Below are 23,563 nucleotides of genomic sequence, written 5' to 3'. Positions count from 1 at the left end.
AAGGAGAAATGTATGCCACATTAAGTTCTTAACAGTGAGCAATTAAAGGGACTACCTTGCCTGCTCCAGTAGATCCAGCAACTGCCAACAACTGTCCTCTTTCTATCTTGAAACTTATATCTTTCAGGACAGGAGTACCAAGAAGTGCTAAATTACTGAAGAAGAGGCTGTTATCACCATTGGAAATTTTTCTGTTGTCACTGTTTTGTTTTGCTTTCTCAAATAATTCCCCAAATCCCTGTTAAAAAAATCAAAAATAAAAGATAGATCAGATATTTTCAATAGATACACCTGTTCTACATATGATTAGTTTGAAAAGCACATGGCACATGATCCATTATGCTGTATACATTATGACTTTATATTATATAATTATAACACATGGTTTCTAGAACCCATGATCCAAAACAATTTTAAAATTATAATATTCAATGAAAACATAATTACCCTTTCTCAGATCTTTCCCATTATCAAATTTAATTAAAAATTTATTTAGGTAAAGACTGAATACACACACACACACCTTGCTTATGGGCTGGGTACATAAACATTATTATTTAATCTTAAGCATAATATATGAGGTAAATTTTATAATTCTCCTCCTTCAAAACTATAGACTATGACTCAGAGAGATTAAATGATTAACATCACATAACAAGTAGGTCACAAAGCAGAATTGCAACCCAAATCTGACTTCTACTCTATCACGCTGGTAGCACCTTCCTCTGAGAAGCTCACAGCATTTCTTTGAGTAATTACTGTTGAATATAAATGTGAAGAGTTTGCCAGATGACTCAAATGAATTCATTTATACAAGGGTAGCTGGGGAGAAGTAAATAAATAAATACCTTTTGAAAATTACTTGCCTCTCTATTGCCCCCATGGGAAGCTTTATGTAGTGGTCTTAAAATCAATGTAAACAGCCCTGAAGATTGATCAGGGGGAAGCTGGTGCACCTATGAAGGGCTCTATTTCCACATTCTCAACACCTAAATACACTCTTTCTCAAAATTAACCTGCCCAAGAATTTGCATGTTGTTATTTCTCCTGACCCACTCTCACAGTTTTTCTTATTTTACACAGAAGAGACAGCCTATCATATCAGTGAGTACTATACTAGTCTAACTGTTGTACTTTCTGGAGTATAAAAATTTCTCTGGGACTCAAAACAAGGGTAAGATGAGGGAATGATTTTCTCCTGAAAAATCCTCCCATAAAAGAAAACACAGAAATACTGAAGGAGGCAGGATCTTATTTCATCCAGATTTCAAACTTAAAGCAATTTATGCATCTTATAACTATCTTTTTTTAATTTCAGCATATTATGGGGGTACAATTGTTAAGGTGACATATATTGCCCTTGCCCCTCTCCCCCCCCAAGTCAGAGCTTCAAGCCTGTCCATCCCCAGATGGTGTCCACTGCACTCATTATGTATGTATATACCCATCCCCTGCTCCCCGCTCCCACCTGCCCAAGACCCGATAAATGTTATTCCTATATGTCCACTTAGGTGTTGGTCAGTGAAACCAATTTGCTGGTAAGTACATGTTTGAATCAATTTTCAGAAGTGCGTTGAGTATTTCCATTGGTCAATTAATTAACTGATTAATCATTTAATTCTTAATAATTAAAAAATTAATTATATAGATTATTATCTGCATTTTTATACATTTTTTGACATAAAGCCATTTGCATTTAGCTGATTGTCTTCACAATGACAACTGACTTCACAAATTCATTTCTTTTCCATAAATTGAATGCACTAAAACTGCAGCTTTAAGGTTTTGACAAAAATCTGTTTAACATACTTAGACAACATAAAATAAACAGAAAATTGCATCCTTAGCCACCACTAAAAACCTTATATTGAAAAATTTATGAGTTAAGTTAAAAATGTGTCAGGGGTGTATAAGCTTTCACAATTCTTTTTGGGCATACATAAACAATTAATCTTGAAGACCACTGCTTTGAGTTCTTATCACATAGCAGATAAAATCAGACATCAGACAACTAAAAGTGGAGTTTGTAAGGGGTGGGCAATGAAAAATCGTAAAAAGTGAGACAAAGGCACTTGTTATTCCCCTATTCATTTATTTATCTAACGGATATTTATTACGCACCCCCTCTGTATTATAGACTACTTTAAAAATCCCACATAGGAGAATGACACATGAATAGTATTAATATTGCAATGTTCTTGGTGCTACAACTAAAAATCACATCAAGTCCTATGGGAGTACATTCAAGAGAGCAGCTGATTCAACCATGACCAAGTAAGTGACATACATGCTAGGCTATAAGGGAAGTAAGTGGTATTTCACAAGACCAAGCCATGGTTATAGGTGTTTCAGAAAGATGGATCTACATGCACAATGATTAGGCTTAAAAAAACAAAATATATCTCAGGACTGGTAAGTGGCTGGGTCAGATATACACAGCAAGATGACAAAAGCTATTAAATCAAAAATTTCAGTGCCATGCTTAGAAGTGGGACTTCTATCCAATGAGCGCTTGGACCAACAGAAGGTTGTTACTAAAAATTTTCATTTTGATTAAAGAAGACACAAATTTTACAAAATTTGAAAAACACAGGAAAGCAGAAAAAGGAAAACAGAAATCACTTGTAGTCATAAAACTGAGAAGTAACCACGTTTGACATTTCAATTTATACCCCTTCACTCTTTTACATATATAAATATATAAATAACAAGGTTTGTGACCTGTTTTGTCTGACATATAGTAAACCATAAGAATCTTCACATATCATTAAACACTCTTCTTATTATAATTTTCAATTGCGGGACAGTATCATAGGCTATGGATAAACTTTAAACAGTTCTCTGTTAGATGGTTTCCTTTTTAAAAATATTTAGTCAATAATTCTGTGAATGCACATACTTTGCTGTAAATCTTGGGCACATCCTTTTTTTGAGGGGGGCATAAATTCCCTCAAGTAGAATTTCCTGAGCAAAAGGTATGTAAAATTCCAAGTCTTTTGAAAAGGTGTTCCATGTTTCCTCCAGAAATGTATGAGTGCTAGTTTTCAGCAACCCTTATCAACACTGCTGTTTTTTGGGGTTTGGTTTGGGCTTTTTTTTTTTTTTTTGTAGTTTTATAGGTGAAATAGAATCTCATTATCGATCTTACTTATAATTATTTGATCCCTAGAAAGGCTATTTCCTATGTTTATGGGCTCCCTGCAGTTGGCAGGAGAACAGTAATGATATACTTTGTCCCAGTCTTTGTCTCATCTTCCCAACTAGCTGGGTGATGGTTGACAGGTTACAACATTCTCAGCTTCAGTTTCCTGAGTTGTTAAGGATACTAAATGAGGTAATATATGTGAAAGCATTTTTATACCGTAAAGCAATAGTTTTTTGGGTTGTTTTTTTTTTTTTGATAAGTGACAAAATGGTGAGTGGGAAAGGGACTTGGAGTTACAGAAACCTAGCTGATATTTTAGCCCAGCCCTAGCTAGTTGTGTAACCTCATTCTAGTTAATTAAACTGTGTACACCTCAGCTTCCTTATACATAAAGAGAATTTTACCTACTCACAGGTTTGAAACCAGAGAGGAGTCATATATAACTATTCAGGGACTTCCCTCCTGGGTGATGCCATCAAAGGAAATGGAGAATATACTGGAACAAGCAGGTTTAAGAAGCTTGGGGAGTGATGAATGTGTAGTGCTTGAGGAACATGCAGGAAGTTTGGAAACACGTGGATGAAGTTCAGGAAAGAAACTGGGGCTATCGATTTGCATTTGCGAGTCTTCAGCACATTGACATCAGCTAAGCCTGGAGAGGTCAGCCCCAGAGAGCATGAAATGCCAGAAGGAGGCCTGGCACTGAAGTGGCAGGTGGGGCAGACTTGGAAGTGGTGGCCTGAGGCCAGAATAATCTGGGAAGTTCACTAAGACTAAATTAATTGATAAATTCCAGGGAAAAAAGAACAGTTTTAATAGATTGATTAAAGCAGAATTCAGATTACAAAGTCCACAAAAGGTGAGGAAGTGAGAACAGGCTTAACAATGAAGGGAAGATTGATAAGGTTTAGGGGATGAGGCTGGGTGGGCAAAAGTCAGGGAAAGCATTTTTTAACTCCACAATATTTAAGTGTCAGAAGGATTCAGTGGAGAAAAGATGTTGAAGCTTCTAGAGAGAGAATAATTGCTTGCCCCATGTTCTGAGAAGATGAAGCAAGCCAGAATAGTTCGGACAACGGCAGGAAGAAGCATATATCTTCTCTTAGGAAGAAAGGAGGAAAAGATAATTCCAGGGGTGAAGAGAAAAGTTGGAAGCATTCATACATGATGATGGCCTCTATTTTCTTGATGTATTGTGGAAGGCAAGCCCATTTACCGAAGGTGAGCAGATCCTGGGAGAGGTTGTGAGTTACAGGAAAGTGGTAAAAATCTGGAATAGTTTACAAGGAAGTAGTAACAAAAATTAACTAAAGACAAATAAAAAGATTTCCCGAGAAAGATTACAGACCTAGTTGAGGTTGCAACAATAAATGTATATAACTTACAATTTATTACAGTGTATGATTTTTCCAAATAGCACTTCCTTCTCCAAAGCAGATAAAGCAAAAGCTTTGTAGGAAAAAAAAAATAGCAAAAGGAAAAGGGAATTTAGAGTGTAGCTGAGAGAAGTTGAAATTATTGGCCTTAGAAGATTAAACCAGGAGGGGTCCAAAAGGAAAAATTAATGAAACTAGAAATCTTGATGAAATCGAAAGGCACAAAAGGTAGAATTAAGAGACTTAGAGAGCTGGAGAATTAGGAAATTCTGGGCTGAGAATGAGATTTCAGAGTGTGACATTTCCAAAGTGGAGTAAGTCTGGGTGCTATCAAAGCTTAAGTTATGAATAAAAGAGAAAGCTTCTGAAGAAGTCACTGGAAAATATAAGTTCTAAGGACAGTATTGGAAGAATCGCTCATGTGGACACTGTAGTGTCAAACAGGAGTTCAAAAACATCACCATCATGAGTAAATACCATCAAGGAGTGCCCCGAGTTTAGATGACAAAGACTGGATGAGGAGGACACAGCCAGATGGAAGGCAACAGTGCAGTGAAAAGGCTCTAGACTGGGTGACATTTGGGTCCAAAAATCAGCTTCAGTTCTTGCCAGTTGTGTTAACTGAACCAAGTCCCTTAACTTTTTGAAGCCTCCATTTTCTTATCAGTAAGATGGAAATATTAATCTTATTTAGGCCAAAGGACTAAGTGAAACAAAACACAAAGAGTGCTTATCCTAGTGCCTGGCACATAGTAAGGGCTCAAGCATGCTACCTATTTTATCAGATGGAGTAAGAAAGGAATGAAGGATTTTTGCACCAGAGTAGGAAAACAATGACCTAAGAGTAGTAGTGAAAAATGTCAAGCTACATATTTTTCTTTCATGCCTGGAAGGACATTTGAAATTCCTAAAAATGAAGTAGTGAAATGAATCTGATCCACATATTTTTCCACAAAACAATTTTGCTAGGCAGCTAAAAGAATTATTTTCTTACCTATATCTTTAAAAATGAAGTAAAAGGAAGCCCTCGTGGTCAAGTTACTTATATAAATAAATCCAATTTAAGATACTAAGAAAATTTAAAAATAGGACATTGGATTTGTAACTCCTACCTTTACTCAACTGATACAAGAGATAAGGAAATGGGAATACATGTGTTCTCAATAATCAAATATTGCTTCTTTAGAGGCTGAAAATCATTGATAATATTTTTTCTGACATTGAGCAATATGAGAGAATTTTAATAGTAAAAGGATATAGGCAAAAAATAGTAGAAAACAACATATTGGTATATCTCTCATATATCTTTTTGTTGACTGGTGTATACAAAGTACATTGGACTGGATCTTGACATCAGAGAAGGTTATGTTTATTGCAGAACCACTATGTGTATGGTACTCTGATACACTTGACATAAATGATCTCAGTTAGTCTTCACAACAAATTTGTAAGGTAAACATTAATATTCTCCAGTTCACAGATGGAAAGCCAGAAGCCCCACCAAGTTGAGTAACTTGATTTAGATTACACAGAAAATAAATGACAGAGCCAAAATTGAAACCCAGCTCCAGAACCTATGATCTCTGTATTATTTCCTGATCTGTTGTGTAAAACAAATTACATGATTTAGAAATAAAGAGGCTTTTATACTGCATTTAATATTCCTGGGCCTCTACTTCTTAATCTACAAAACATGTGGAGAAGTCCTCCTTTCAGTTCTACCAATTATATCATCATCCTAACTTTATTTTCTATCAGGATAAAATCTAGATTCACAAAGATGAAAACGCCTAAGTGTTTAGAGCAAACAATTAAAAACAGAAAACAAAAAAACTCTGACCTCCTCCCAGAATGCTGTTACATTCTCCATCACTACTTCTGTAGTTGTTAAGTTATATTCCAAGGTCTTATATTCTTGCTTTTGTAAGAAATCCTATTTTAAAAAAGATAGCAAAGATATTGTAGAATCAGAATATTATTAAAGTATTATTATTTAATACATCCATTTTACAACTCTAATGGTGCTACATATTATATATGGTTTTAATTAAATAGAAATTATTTCTTAATAAAATAATTTTATAACTGTTCTGAAATTAATTTGTCAAGCACTAGGATTCATTATATTTGAAATATACTCTTTAAACATGTGATATTGTATAAAGCTGTGTTTCACACATTAAATTGTAACATACAACTGAGTCTTCCTGTACACATTAACCTTAGTGATGAATGTGCCTCAATTCAACATTAGGACAAAGAAAAAGAATGTCTGCATCTTTACAGCACCCTCTTACTAAGAGGCATATTCAGCATCACTTCTGCTGGTTAAGTAAAGGTATGAAGTTATATAACTAGTTTTAAGGCATCAAACAGTGAATCTAAGAGAAGGGTGCTTCAGAGACTCCGAATCACTTTTTCTAGGGAGGGTGAGAGCAAAAGGAAGGATTAAGTCTTGGCCACATGAAGCAATGAAAAAAGCCTGATCTTGCCTTGCTTCTTCCTTTTCTTCTCTGTTCTCTAGCTCTTTACCCCTCATTTTTATTGCTGTCACAGTGACTTATTTTCTGGGTTAAATATTTAAATATCAAAAAAGCACAATAAAACATTTTTATGTTTATTAACCACACACAAGTTCATTCAATTAGCTTTGCATAAATTGAGCCTCGTCACCTTAAGACTTTAGAACTTCACCTCAAAGCTGCCAGCTACATCAATCTCATCACTGGGATTTTAAGGTAATTTGGCATAAAATGCCATTTGCATCCATCATAGTGTCTAGGGAAATGCTAGGAAAGTTTAAGCTGAACATTCCTAGTATTACCTGGAAAGTTTTAAAACTTTCTAGTGAAGGAATTTTCTTTTTAGATCTTTTTGCATATTTGCACAGTTCATTTGAACCAATCTATTGACTGATTACTTGAACGAAATCCTCCAAAGTACAGAAACAATTTTCCTCAATTTCTTTGACTTAAGAGAAGCTCACAGGCTTTCATTTCACTTCACTAGGCATTCATTACAAGGGCTCATTAGACCACATATACACATCAAGAGTGGAAATCTTATGCATTAAATAAGCCCGAGACTAAGAATTCATCTCTAGACAGTTTGCCTGCTAGAAAAATTCTAAAATGTTTCAAAATCATAGTATATGATGCACAATTATGGTACATTACCTGTATTTTGTTTATTGCTCCAAGAGAGTCATACCATGTTTGTACAGCCCAGGGAAATTGCCGAGTGACCGCCATGCGCAGAACAATGCAAAATGAGATGGTTGTGAATATTTTTCGAAGGATGATTCCTTTGATCAGTGCATAAGGAAGCACTGATAAAAACACCACAAAGAACCCTGAGAAGAAGAAGGCTGAGCTATTGAAGTATCTCACATAGGCTGCCTTCCGGGTCAGTTTTAGTTCTGTTCTATAAAAAAAATAATAATAATATTCTGCATGTTATTTTACTTTTCAAATATCAGGCATCTTGGAATGTAAAATCTGAACATGATCTCTAGAGTGTTTCTACCTGTGTTCTGATCCCGACCTCAACCTATCTGTATGAGTTGCATGACCTTGGGCATGTCATTTAACCTCTCTGGGCCTCAGTTACTTTATCTGGAAGGGGGATAGTAATGAATGCACCAGTGTTTTGCACATAATACTTGGAAATATTATTTTTAAATTATAATTAATGATTTCAATTGTTATTATTATTATAACATTATTTTTTACCTTTATTCATTATCAACTTGTTGGTCGGTTGGTGTTTTAAGTAATTAAGTGTGGAAATGAAAACAATGTTGCAAGATTTATAAAGGAAAAAGACAATTCTGTTAATACCTAATGGATTCTTAACACTTTACAAATTCTAGCTTGGAACATTGAAAATAACAAGTAAACCACAAAGGAGTGGTTCTCAAACCTTAGCATGTGGAAAAATCATCTGAGCTACTTATTAAAATGCAGTCTCAGGCCCACCTCTCAGAGATACTGATTGAGTGAATGAGTGTCAGTAGGTTTCCAGAATCTGCATTTTAAAAAAAACAAAACAACCTGGTCCTGTTGCAAGTAGATACCACATCCTCTGTCTATCTCATTTCAGTATAATTATTGCAATCACATTATACTATACTTTCAATCTGCTAGTCTGAACTGCAAATGGGAATTCTTTTTTCACACATATGTGAGGCTTAACTACTTCAGCAAAAGAAAACAGGGAATGCAGAGGACAATGCTGCTTTCAAACAAGTCCCACTCCAGGATCCATAAAAACTAGAGTCACTTGTGATCCTCCCCATCCAGCTCTTACACAGGGAAAGGGCAATGAGTACACAGACAAATAGAGGTTCTGATGGGAGGGGCAACAGCTGTGCCATGGCATAGTGCAGGGGGGCACCTGGCATTTGGGCTCTAGTTCCACTCGCTTTGTAGTTCAGAAAAGCAATTTTCATTCTCAAGTGCAGAACTCAGAGGGGATTTTGTTCTTCCTAGTCTGAAAAAAAAAATGTAATCTGAGCATACTAATGAAGATATTGGAGTTCAATGTGCCCAATCTAGATTGTGATTCACAGTCTAAACAGGTCTAATGTTTACCTATTTCAGTAATTTGGCATTGATTTTGGAACCTCACCTGGATTTGAATCCTGGCTTTGCCAGTTATAGCTATGCCATTTTAAGCAAGTCATTCTTCTCTCTGATTTTATATTACAGAATCAACATCTATAGAAGGGAAGCATAACAAGTCCCTTGCAGAGTTGTTGTCAAGATTAAATGAGAGCATGGCAAAAGATCTAATACTTACAACACTATAATCTACAATGTGTATCCTTTCTCCTTAACAGAAAAAGAAAAATTTGACTAGATTGGTATTAACAAAATGATAGAAAATCCTGTTTATAAAATGTTAACAAATTTGTCAAATTATTGTTGAAACCATTGAGAAAAATAAGAGGTACTACAATAAAGGCATAATAGGTGTAAGAACATTTGTAATAATCACCCAGAATGTAATATTCTTCATAATAAAATCACTAACACTTTAGGAGTCATAAAATATTTTACTAGTTTCTTATAAAAAAGTGAAAATGACTTTATAACCAAAGAGAAATAAAAGTATAAATTTTCAGGGAGCTTTGCACAGCCTTTGACCCATACAACAGTGGCCCAGGCTGAGATAATCACTCTTTTGAAGCACATCCTGCCAATCTCTTCCAGAACATTATATTTGCTCTCTTGAGTAGGAGCAATTCTTGGTTTCCCATATCTACGTCAGCACTTCCCAGCCTTTTCAGGTAACAATTTCACGCCAGCTTATACAGTCAGAACCAAACATTTGCTATGAGAATTGCTTCAACTGAAATACAGAGTAGGGAAGATGGATTTCATCTTTTGAGGAAGAGGGAAAAATAAAAACCAAAGTCAAGAAAAGTCAGCACCAAGAGTAATCTGGTCATGAGTTTATCATAAGGCTTGAGAAAACCGGATCTTCTGATACCCTCCTGGTTGTCCTTGCCATGGCTGTATTTACAAGCCTAAGCATGATGCAGGGAACAAGAGGATGCAGCATCCACTTGTTAATGAGAAAAAAACTTCTACCAACTGAACAATTCCCCAAGATCTTCAAGGATGTTTCTGGAAGGAAAATGCAATTCCTTTCCTGGATTTGTCTTGAAAGGCATAACAAAAACAGGTGACCAATAATGTTTGGGAAATAAATACTCTTTTACTCCTTCTATTTACATGGCAAAGGACTTAGCATTTCAGTATTTCTTTTGTTGTTCCAATCACACACCTGCAGCTCAGTTACCATTGTCGACCGGACTCAACAGCCTGAATTCCTTATAACTCATATTCACACCATCCAAAATGACACTCTTCTTTTTAGCATATTTCTCCTTGTGAAACTCTCATGTGCTGAAATTATTTGTCCCTTGAACAGTATATCAAACTTCACTGAGCCTCCTAGACTCTTTTTTGATTGAAGTTTGTAGAACATGGAACTCTACTAAAGAAAAATGGTCTCACGGCTACAGAAAATGCTCTAGTTTATATTTGGCCCAAAATTATCTCAGTAATCATATCTCAATCTATGCTGTATTTTTTTTACTGGATATAATCTTCGCTAATCAGTGAAAGGTTATATGAGGCAAAAGAACACTAGAGAGAGGTGCCAAGTACTGATCCTATCTCAGGAAGTGGCTTTTATGACTTGAACTGACTTCACTTGAAGTGGAGGGTTTGTAAGAACATGGTTTATGAATATTACCCTGTGCTATAACTCCTAAGTTAAGAACAAACCTATTTTAACCAGACAAAGGTTTTTTTTCCATTTTTCATGCACCATAACATAAATTAAGTAAAATGTAAACAGAGGATGAATTATTTGGTTCAGAATTGTACATGGTAGCAATTCCATCTGAGGTATCAATCAGCCTCCAGCATCATGATCATTATTTTAATCAGATAAATATATTAATATTAAGCAGCTATGAAGACATGTAAGAGAGTCTTTCAAAAAGTATAAATATCCTTGTAATACAAAATAACACACTAGATCAACTACATAAAATTATAGTCCATGAAAATTACTTTATATAAGGCATGAATATTAAAATAATTTAATACAAATTTTTGACTGTCAAAAACTTCAAATATGAGCTGGAAGTTCACTATGACAGACTCATTTTTTAAAATATTAAGATAAAAATGCTAATAATATTGAAATTACTGAATAACTTACTGTCTTAGGTTTTCAATCATTTTTTCCATTGCTTCCTCCCAGCAGTATGCCTTAACAGATTGGATATTTTCAATCATTTCTGAGGTGATCACAAGTCTTTCATTGATCTTTCCTGCTCTTTGATCTCTGTAAATCAATCAATCAGTAATAGTAAAAATAAGTCAAAATAATCTACTAAGAACTGCTCAAGCTATTAAGAAAAGTGACATTTCTTTTATCAGATGGGTATTTATTTTATTATCAAATAGTTGGTAATAAAAATGATAGCTACCATTTAGTAAATGCTTCCTATGTGCCAGATCCTCTATTGGATACATTCCATACACTATCCCTAATCCTTGTGACAGTCTATGAAAGGTTGTTATCTCCATTTTAAACATGAAAAACCAGAGACTCAGTGAAGTGAAATAGCTTGACTAAGGTCCCATAACTAGTAAGTGTGTGATCTGGGATTCAATAAGAGCTATCTGATCCCCAAATTTGTATACTTTTTGTCATAGTCTAGCTGACAAACTTGAGAAGTCCACTATCATAAGCAGTGACAAGTATCGCTGATTCATTTTGTGATACAAAGTGAGACTCTGGTGTGATGATCTATAAATTAGAGTAGTAAAAGCCAATAAACTCTACACAAAATTTATGCATTCCCTCTAATTCACACAAATGTTTTACCATTTTTATGATCTATAAAAGTGAATTGAATTTTATCATATTTACAAATGCATTCTATAGTCCAACAATCAAAAAAATATCCCATTAATATACAAAGAATTATTTACACCATTTAAAATAATTTCTTTTTAGTGACACCCTATAGATCACATTTCAGTGCATAAAGCAGTTCTGGTTTTAGTAGAGTGGGCTTTTTGAAAACCGAATTTAAACCATTTCAAGCTACAAAAATAGACTCTACCTGTACTTCATCATCATTCTCCCTAACCCAGATTGAAAAAGGGCAAGGACTATCAGGAACCCAAGTCCACAGAAGGCAGAGGCCTGCAGCAACTCCCAGAGCAGCCCCATCAGAAGCATCACTTGCAATGGGGCAATCCACACGAAATGAGCCAATGCAAGTCCCTGGAAAATACAAGCAAAAAAACAAGTGGCGTTTTAACCTCCATCCCCAGAAACAAACAATCATATGGGAAAGAAAGCAAACACAGGGAGCTTATAACACAAACACTTCATGGTTCTGAGCATTTAAAATCTAGATATTCATTACATGGAGCACATAGCAATGTGGGTAAACATTCTATACATAGACTAGGTTTTCCTAAGGAGCAAATTGAAGTCATTGCATTTGTAAATATATTTTTTCAGTGGAATTGAGATTGGATATCTTAAGTATCATCTCTAGAATTTATTTTATATAACTTGTTTGTTTTTAGATACAAGAGCCATAGTATAGAACATGAGAGAATAAAGGACTCTCCCCAGAGACTCAATCTATAAAACTGCACAACTCTATCATCTGACAGAGATATTCATAATAAATATGTGCTCACTTCAAGAGTAATTAATTTAGTACCTACTGTGGGTTTGATGCTACATTAAGTATGGCAAATGCCAAGATAAATAAAACACATTATCTCTCCTCAAGGACCTTGGGTTTATCTGTCACATAAGATACCACTGAATAATAATTGCTCAGAGTATCAAATTCAGCCAAACTAAATACTAATTTAAAGTATTAACAGGTGACTGATGAATGAGTGGTCAGTAAAAAAAAAAAGAAAGAAAAAATATAAAGTATTAAAAAGAAACAAGGTCTGATAAGGATTAAGTTTTGAAAAATCCTATTAACAGTAAGCTAAGGTGCCTTTGAGTTAGGTGGTTCCACCAGATCTCAGAATGACACTTGGCTACACAATTTAGCTTTCTCAGTTTCCAGAATAGGGAAGGTGGAGATAAGTATGATGTAAACACTTATTGCTATCATCTGACCCAGGAAAACTCCATCGTGCAGGTTGTAAGATTTAGAACAATAACAGAGATTAAATCAGTAGGTACATACTTCATCAAATTTGTTCAGGTTGTTGGAAAGGAGACTTACAAGTTGTCCAATACTTATTTTATCTAGAACACGGCTTGACAGCTTTAAAATCTAAAAGAAAAATGGGACATTAGATGATGTCAACAGACAAAAGACAAATATATTTATAAATAACATTATAATACAGCTGAGGAATTTTGTTACCATGAATGCGTGAAGTAAAGGTAGTAAATCGTTTTTCTTTTTGATGAACTATTTTATGTTCATCTAGCTTAGTATTTTCTCAGATTTATAAATATTTCTCTTTACATTAAATATTATACTGGTATGACTCTAGTTGTTTTATTTTGCAGCATCTAGACAGGAATAATTATTTTTTCTCCTCTACAGTGAAAATGATATTGTACTTAAATATCCATTTATATTATATGAGAGGTTTCTTCTGCTTTTGTTTTAAAACATGGAGCCAAAGGCAGTAAAATGTGAGATTAAACCTTCATCTTAGTTTTTCATCCATCCTTAGTACTCTTTTGAATAAAATTACTGTTCAAGTCAATAGAAGTATATTATGAATAACTGAATCATTAATTATTTTGCAAAAAATTATATTAACAATAGAAAACCCTTAAACTTTACAAAAAAATAACAGTATGTGCAAAATTAACTTATCTACTTATTTATCTACAAATTAATTTTAATTAAAATTATTAAGGTAAATTAATGATGAAATATCACAGTCATAATTTGCCATAGAATTGAAGAATTGATTTGCTGCTTGATTAGAGGCTTTGATTGGAAAGTACCCATCTAATATTTGTTTCAACTGAATCCCTCACATATTTGGTGAGAATTTAGTAGATGAAAATCACTATATTTGATGCCTCAGGGATTATTAAGGTTTAATTGAACATAATTCTTGCTTTAAGGCAACCTAGTACATAAATACCTAAACATGCTACGAAAAATGAGTTAAGAGAAGTAGAAAATAATAGGGTGGTTAAGAGAAAGTTCACACTCTGGTTAGAAAAATCTAGAAAGATTGTATCGAGGAGTTAGAACTTGAGAACTTGGAATAATGAACAGTATACAGATAAGCAGAGATGAGAAGGAATCAAAGCAGTTTATTTCAAAACATTATCCAAGCAACATGAAGGGAGGAGATCCATTGAGCTGGATTACACATGACTTAGTAACAGACTCAGCCTCAGGTGACTCTGAGTTCTGTACAGAGTTTAACACAAAGCTATGTAAACAACAGGCCCTCAGTGAATATTTGTCAATTTAGTTATTTCTGCACTTGAAATCCATAGGCAAAGCTCAATTTTGTTTGTATTTAAATTCATTATTTAAAGTATAATGTTGCAGGATTTGGAACAAAGCAAAACAAAATTTGGAACGTTATAGGAAGAGTCCTACATATCACTGCCACAAAGATGAAACGGGTTAGATATCGGAAAGGAGAAGATCTGGGAAGAGCCAACAAAGGCTCAATTTAGGCACCAAACCTGAGCCACATGGAGAGATAATCACATTATTTGGTGATGATGACAATGTAGTCTGGAGAAAGAAAGCAAACCAGGTAAGAACAGATATTCTATGTTGAGAAAGAAAGACAGATACCATAGCATCTAACTTTTCATTAATGCAAACCAGACACACATTGCTGTATTTGTGCCAAATGTTACATATAGTCTCGTTTACAAACTAACCTGCTCCTTATTTGATCTCACCTCCTTATTAGCCCATGCCTCTCTCTTCCCATGTAACACTCTCTGCCTCACTGTATTTCAGTACTTATTTCATTTTCCCTAGTAGGTGGAAAACTCTCCGCTTTGCAGATTGTGATTTACCTATTGTAGAAAATTTGAAGCAGTTTTTGCCCAGTGTTCTATACTTTTTAGGTCTTCATTTCCTTATCCTTCAGATAGGCTAATTGTACCTATCATACACAGTCATGGGGAGAATCACTGAGATAGTATACCTAAATCACTAGAAGCTTGTCATGCACATTCTTAGCTATTAGTTATCACTTTTTATAAATATTTGTTATACTGAATTCAACTTTCTTTGATATGCAAGCTGTATAGAGTCTAAAATCCAAATAATACCTAATAATTTCTTCACTTATGTAAAATGTCTGGATCAAAATTAAATTTTTGTTGATTTGTCATCCGTGTTTTCCCAGTAATTATAAACTACTGAGCTTGCAGCTCAGGTGATTTCATTAAACTGTGAACTCCATTTTTCCCCCCTCTGCCTCCATAAAAGGCTTTTCCAAACAACAAAGTATGGTTTTTGTGGTTTTATAACACAATTGACCTTGTATGTGTATTATGGAAGTGTTAGGGAGTATTTGCTAGAGGTGAATTTCAGATCCATGCTTCTCATAAACCAAGTAAATATTTTTTTATATTGGGGGAAGAAAAAAAGAGAAGAAGGGTAAAGCAGTATCCAAATGAGTCAATCAAAAACAGCTTTTGGTAATGACTTGGTAGATCCAAGTAGTCACACACATCAGGTTGGTGAAAGCATATGCCATTGAAAGGATGTTAAATTGTGTTTGTAAGTTAGCTAAATGTTAATTTCAATTCACCTATATCATGCTTTAGCAAATTGGGCTCTTGTCTGAACAACACATACAGAAAAGCAGAATAGGTTCTTATAGTTTCAATGCATGGACTGTTCCAAAAACTTTAAATTTGTAGGACTCACTCACAGAATGACAAAACAAGGCAGTGGATACTACCACTTGTCACAACTAGTTAAGGTGAAAACATTTATTGCTTGGGTAATCTATCATTAACAATTATCTATTATACTGTTATCATTGAACATAAAGATACCATAAAATAATATTTTATCAATGACTTTCATGCAGACGGTGGGAGTCATTTTAACAGGGAATCATGGATTCCAAAAAAATGATATGACTAGTGAAAAAAACAAAAATGAAACCTATAATATAGGCTGTTTACAGAAGGTGCTCAATAATTATCAGCTGAAGTGAATTAAATTATCAAGGACAATTAAAAACATTTATTCCTACCATTTATTTCACAGGCATACAAAATTAATTTCAGCATTTATTCTTTATTTGCACCAGGGCACACTACCTAATTCATGGCATTTAAAATATGTACCATAAAGGATACATGTACCACGTGCAAGGAAGTATTACCTTCTTATAAATCAAACTAAACATAGCTATTCTCATCTGCATTCCAATGTGATGAAGGCCAAAAATGGCTGGGTGTAGGAGTAGCATCCTCACGATGAAGAGAAGGCATAAGCCTATGCCTAGGTAAATCGCTATGGAACGTTCCACCTTGTTATCTGGATCATAGGAAGCTATGATTCTTCCCAGTAAGAGAGGCTGCACTGCTTTGGTGACTTCCTGCAGAAGGAAAAAAACCAGAAAAATTAAATTTCACTTCCCTCTCATAAAATACCTTCACAATTTGAACACAAGAAGTTTCATCTTTAGAGGACTTAAAATGGGCTTACATGGAGGTCCATACCATATATGAAACTCCTGACACTATTTTTACTATCTTGATACTTTGAAGTAAGATTTGGTATTTGGTTATAGCAAAAGGCATTTGGAGACAAGTTTATGTATAAAGCATTTTTAACTAAAAGGTGAATAGTTGTCATAAAGTAAAAGTATAGTTTCTGAAATGGTTTGTTAATTAGTAACAACTACAAAGCACTTAACAGTTTCTAAAATATTTCCCATTTGGTTTCATAACAACTTTTAGAGTCAGAGTAGGCATGGTTTCATTTCAAATGTGTATTTCCAAGCCTGACTGCCACCACCGCCACCCCCCAGTACTGCTCAGCATCACTCTGCCTCAACCCTTACTTTGCTTTTTTTTTCCATTTTCTACAGTGATTTTACTTTTTCTAAACCTCAGGTGTCCACTACCACCATCCCCCTCATACTCAACAGATGACCTCATTTTCTACATTAACTTCATCCCCACAAAGACTCCTAACCTATATACAGCTGTCATTGGTTGACTGCTGGCGTTGTACAGCAGCTCATGCTGTGCTTGTTTTATAATACTTTACTTCAAATTAACTGTGTAGACCAAGGCTCTGAGTGTAAGAAAACATTCAAACTTTTAAAAAGTCTCCAAACTAATCATGAACCTAGAATATTACAGTTCTCTCATCTCATATAACCATATTTTAAATGTGAGTTTGAATTATAGCAGACAGGCAGATGCTGAAAAGAAAATTGCTAACCTCCTACTCAGGTATAATGTGTTAATAGTTTGCCATATCCACTGAAGAGGGCTTATTTTTAAAAAAAGTAAGTGCATAAATTACTTCTTAGAGTGTATCATTTTATCCATGCTTTGTACTCTTATTACATCAGTATGCATCTTTAGACTATATATAGAATTGTTTTTGAGGTTTTAAATTTTATGTAAATGGCATCATACTGTACTTTTTGCAACTTTTTTTCCTTAATACTGTGTTTTTGACATATATCTCTATTGATTCTTATATAGGCAACTCATTTATTCTAAGTGTTGTCTAACATGCCATCCTGTGAATAAATCCCGTTATCTGCCCATTGCCCTGCATTGGGACAGTTGCATTGTTTCTACTCTTAGGCTATTGCAATCAGTGCAGGTGCTGCCCTGTCCGTTTTTATAAAGTTCCATATGCACATGTCAAACTTTCTCTGGAGTAAATAACTATTTCAAAATAACTCCTTAAATTAGGAAAGCATACAGTTAAGATAAATCTTGGATTTAAAATTATATGATAAATATGTCATAAATATATCTGCACTACAAATATAATTTTTCATGATCTGTTTACAGTGGCAATATTTCATCCTTAAAATTATTTTTCGATTAATATTTTATCCCCCATTTTTCTATATTATATTATTTTTCATTGACAAATATCAATATCACATTTACTTTGATTTATTTTTTTCATAACTAGTGAGTTTACACTTGGATAAAATATTCTCTTGAGTTGTAGTCAGGGGCATTAGATTTGTATGTGCTACCCATGTTGGAAGTATCGTATGTGGCCATGAACGAGAGAGCATGGGGCATTGTTTACCATGCATGCCAGATAAAGCATCATTTCTTGTTCTTTGTAAGACAATGACTAGAAGGATATGACCTGTGACTGCTTCTAATGAAGTCAGTTGTTTATATTATTATTAGCATAAACACCTTTCTCCTTTTTCAGAACCTATTCCTCTCCTAACATATATATGTATATAGGAGAGAGAGAGAAAGGGTGAGAGTGAAAGAGAGAGCTCCTGATAGAGACTATATCAAACAATATAATAAAAGAGCCACTGATAAATACCGCGCTGCAAAAATTTACATAAATAAATCTAAGGAATAACTCCTATCTATAGAATGCCAAAAGGGGCAAAGAGCATTCTGGAGAAAAAAAGATGAGTATCTTAGCAATTGAGCTATAGCACAGAATTTTTAGAGTTAGAAATGTACAGGCTTGCATATGTCTTATTTTCTGTTGAATAATTTGAACTAAACACCCTGCCATTGTATCTCCATTATATTTTCCATAACCTGTTTTCCCTATCACAATGGATTTATTTGTTTAATTGTTATTCAGTTGAAGTTTTTAACAAAATAATTGAAATTTGTATTAATCCAAACAGAATGCCTTTTTTTCCTAAGAGATGGGGTCTTGCTATGTTGCCCAGGCTGGACTGCAGGGGCTGTACATAGGCACAATCACAGCACACTATAGCCTCAAACTCCCAAGCTCAAGCCATCCTCCTGCCTCAGCCTCACCAAGATCTGGGACTGTAGGCTCACATCGCCACTCCTGACTTGGAATGCCAATTTTACATATCATCATGATTGAGTTAGCTGCCATCTCTCCTCAACCAATAAAGGACATACTCATCCTTTGAACAACAGTGGCTATTTCACAAAGACACTGTTAGTGTCATTCTGGAAGGGCACACGTTCATAGAATGCAATGCAGTTTATTTTTGGTAGAGAAAATTCCAATAATAAGAACATCTGCAAGCAGCAAACCAACATAAACCTCACCACCACATAGAGCCATTACCATTCAAGGACAAAATCGCACTAAAAATCCCCTGCTCCTTCTATAGTTTTCCCTAATCTATTTTAAGCAGCATGTCCTCTAATATTTACTATGGAACCATTTACAGATATCACCTGATTTCTTTTATTTGGAAAAGAAAACAATGATAACTGATACCTAGCTTAATCTATGAAGTGTGTTCCTTTACAAAAAATTACCCTGTAACACCTGGGAGAAACATAGTCCTATATTCTTGGTACATGAAAGTTGCCTGTACTCTGTCACTCAGACTATTTTCAGGGACACAAGAAATGTCCTAATTTGCTACCACATGAAATAGTACAAACAAATAGAGGCTTGCATGTAAGGAGGAGAAATGTTGAATTTGTATATTTAATAAAATAGGTTATTAATTTTTTCAGACACAAATCAAGATGGAATTCACTTAATGGTTCACTTAGATAACAGAAACCTAATACCAATGAGTAAGCCATCATGACAGTGAAATTAATACTGAATCGAAAGGCATAAAACCCGAGGTCTTATCCCAGCATGTTACCTACATTCTCTGTGTCACCTTAGCCATTTCCCTTTTCTAGACAGTTTTTCTCACTGTTAAGCTAAGAGTTGGAGCAAGCTAATGTTGATGGTCCCTTCCAGTGCTAACATCTCCAATTATATGATCTGAATCTGCAGAATCCCATGGAAGAAGCCAAGAATCCCTTGGGTAATTCTCCTGGCCCATATCCTTCCATAACTATGAATGTTTTCTACTCAGAGGGTTGCAGGGCTAAGCAGCATGAGTTCAGAAAACTATCTGGGTAGAGGGAATCTACACAGATTGCATTCCTGATGGGAATAATCTTGGATCTTAATTTACATCATCCTCCTAGGAAAAATTTGAAAGCCTAAAAATGCCTCTTAGTAGACATATCTAGTTTTTCACAGGATCTTCCAGACCAGAGTTCAACGCTACTGAAGAGGAGTCTAAATCCTTTAACCACCTTTTTCTGCCTGCACACTCAGGGTGTGCAGGTCAGATGTTTCTAGAGATAAGGAAGTTTGCTTTTTCTGGATAATCAGACCATGAAGGTAATTTTGGGTGAAAATAGAAAACTGGACACAAGCTTGCAATTAAGTTAAATGAAATAATATCAGGATAATTTTACTTTAAAAATTAGAGTTCTGCCGGGCGTGGTGGCTCACGCCTGTAATCCTAGCACTCTGGGAGGCTGAGGCGGGCGGATTGCTCGAGGTCAGGAGTTCGAAACCAGCCTGAGCAAGAGCGAGACCCCGTCTCTACTATAAATAGAAAGAAATTAATTGGCCAACTTATATATATAAAATTAGCCGGGCATGGTGGCGCATGCCTGTAGTCCCAGCTACTCGGGAGGCTGAGGCAGCAGGATTGCTTGAGCCCAGGAGTTTGAGGTTGCTGTGAGCTAGGCTGACGCCACGGCACTCACTCTAGCCTGGGCAACAAGCGAGACTCTGTCTCAAAAAAAAAAAAAAAAAAAAAATTAGAGTTCTAAGCCAAAAGCATAGTTTTACTAAGATAAGTAAAATGATTGGTTAAAAATACTTCTAAGCCTACATTTTTTTCTACTGTGTAGTCACTAATCATTACCATCTTTACTTGTTTTAAATATACAGTACTTTATATGTCTTTAACCCAGAAATACTAGGACAGTTTAATATTGAGAAATTAATTAATAAAATACCAATAGACTATATAAGAACCTATTATGTCAAAAACACCTAAAAAGGTCTGGCACATCGTCTGTTATGAAAAAAATTAAAAAAAAAATAAAAAAAAATAAAAAAACAAAAACACCTAAAAAGGAATCTTATAAAACTTCATTTATTAGAAATAGTATCTGTTTCTAATAAACGTTCTTAATTAACTTAAATATAAAGATACTTTGTTAACCTGAAAAAGGATTTCTTCCTCAAACAACAATCAGTTCCATAATTAACAAAACTTCAGAAGCATTACCTTTATAGTCAGGAAAAACAATAAGAATACTGGCTATAGGCCGGGCGCGGTGGCTCACGCCTGTAATCCTAGCTCTCTGGGAGGCCGAGGCGGGCGGATTGCTCGAGGTCGGGAGTTCGAAACCAGCCTGAGCAAGAGCGAGACCCAGTCTCTACTATAAATACAAACTAATTGGCCAACTAATATATATAGAAAAAATTAGCCGGGCATGGTGGCTCATGCCTGTAGTCCCAGCTACTTGGGAGGCTGAGACAGAAGGATCGCTTGAGCCCAGGAGTTTGAGGTTGCTGTGAGCTAGGCTGACGCCATGGCACTCACTCTGGCCTAGGCAACAAAGTGAGACTCTGTTTCAAAAAAAAAAAAAAAAAAAAAAAAAAAAAGAATACTGGCTATTACTACCATTCAGCATTTTTCTGAAACTTCTAGCTAATGCAACTCAAAGAGAAAAACGATTGAGGTACAAATATTGGAAACAAAAAACAAAAAATATCTTTATCAAGATAGAATATGGTTGTCTATATAACAAAGTTATATATATATATATCTATATAACAAAGTGAATAAAGAGTTTAATAGGTAGAGGTTTAAAAAATAACTATGCTTAGAAAATAGACCTCTATATACCAAACATGATAATTAAATTAATAAGTATCCTATTCATAGTAACAGTATAATAAATGATACATTGTAATGCCAATAAGATATATAGATGTAGATACATATGTACTTTTTTTTGAGACAGGGTCTCATTCTTTTGACCAGGCTAAAGTGCAGTGGCATTATCACAGCTCACTGTAACCTCAAACTCCTGGGCTCAAGAGATCCTCCCACCTCAGCCTCCCGAGTATCTGGGACTACAGGCATGCATGCCACCATGTGGCTAATTTTTCGCAGAGACAAGGTCTCGCAATGCTACGCAAGCTGGTCTTGAACTTCAGGGCTCAAGTGATCCTCCCACCTTGGCCTCCTCCCAAAGTGCTAGAATTACAGTCATGAACCACTATGCCCACCCTTAAAATATACATTTAAAAAAATATTATTTGAACATATTTTTAAATAAATTATTCTCAATAAAATAAATGGAGAGACTTAAAACTTTCTAGAATGAAAAACTTAATATTGCAAAGATTACCTTCTCCCCCAAGTTATTTTATAAGATTAATGAAGTCTTCATCGAAGTTCTAAGTGGATTTTTTGGAAGTGAATTTTTAGCCTGGTAAAAGCAGAGACCTTCTCTCTTAATTTTTGCAATAATCTCAACACCATACATACTACCTAGCACAGAGTGTCCATTCAACAAATAGTTGTTGAACTGATGGATAAAATGATTCTAAATTTCATTTGGGAAAAAATGAGACATTAATCAAAAACATTTGAGGAATAAGAATAATGTGTGAGAGGGTTTATATTACTGGATAATAAATAATGAAGCTATAATAATATGCAGCATGACAAAGAAATATGATGATTTATCTGGAAAATCTAGGAAGAGTTCCAAGCACAAGTAATAATTTAATATATAATAAAATATGGCATTTTAATTCAGTGGAGAAGGGTAGGTTATACAATAAATAATGAAAAAACTGGATACTCATCCTTTACAAATTAGATTAAATTCCAAATAGATTAAACATTTGAAAGTAAAAGATGAAATAACATAGATATTGATATATGCTTGCATAACATTTGGGTGGTGTAGGCCTTTATAAAAGGGTAATGCCAAAGCAGAAAACAAAGAAAAAGATGCATAGATTTGGCAGCAAGTAAACATACATATACCCAGAACAAGAGCACTGGCTTATATACTGAAGCAAAGGCTTAAAATTCTACTTTTGACAGGGTAAACATGAGTGTCAAAGTTTTGTTTATATTGATACACTAAAGTCTGATGGTAATTTTTGGCTTTATACTAATGGCTAAAAAAGAATTTTCCCATATTTAGCACAAAAAATAAAAACCTATTAATGCTTAACCCACTGAAGAATTGTTCAAGAAGTGTATTTTTAAATATTTCCTTCATTTTGCCACAATTGTTTGAGTTATTGCAAAAATATACATACACCACACTAAGAACAGAGTCTTAAAAAAATCTACCTTTGAATCATGTTTTTAGATTCAATGCCTAATTCAATTTTGGTGTTTTCCTTTTAGTGCTTACTGATTTTATTAGTTATTACTGGTAACATCTTCACAAAAAATCTAAACTCTATTCTTCCTGTTTTGTAAGAAAAAGTTCCTGAATTTGCTGAGATAGCAGC

At 34.6% G+C, this 23,563-nt stretch overlaps 1 protein-coding gene across 1 annotated transcript in view; it reads right to left on the bottom strand.

The window, feature by feature from the left end:
- The window catches only part of CFTR (CF transmembrane conductance regulator), a 166,584-nt gene that overhangs the window by 107,557 nt on the left and 35,464 nt on the right, over window positions 1-23,563 (bottom strand). The window contains exons 4-10 of the mRNA XM_012761103.2: window positions 16,431-16,646; window positions 13,274-13,363; window positions 12,173-12,336; window positions 11,260-11,385; window positions 7,698-7,944; window positions 6,362-6,454; window positions 56-238 (exon numbers count right to left, since the gene is read on the bottom strand). Of these exons, the coding sequence (XP_012616557.1) occupies window positions 56-238; window positions 6,362-6,454; window positions 7,698-7,944; window positions 11,260-11,385; window positions 12,173-12,336; window positions 13,274-13,363; window positions 16,431-16,646 (1,119 nt within the window). The remainder of the gene's footprint in view (window positions 1-55; window positions 239-6,361; window positions 6,455-7,697; window positions 7,945-11,259; window positions 11,386-12,172; window positions 12,337-13,273; window positions 13,364-16,430; window positions 16,647-23,563) is intronic.

This window comes from Microcebus murinus, chromosome 9 (assembly GCF_040939455.1).
Source record: "Microcebus murinus isolate Inina chromosome 9, M.murinus_Inina_mat1.0, whole genome shotgun sequence".
In the NCBI taxonomy this organism is placed as follows: domain Eukaryota; kingdom Metazoa; phylum Chordata; class Mammalia; order Primates; family Cheirogaleidae; genus Microcebus; species Microcebus murinus.
Note: the sequence above shows the minus strand (reverse complement) of the source record. Positions and strands in the feature narration are given on the sequence as shown.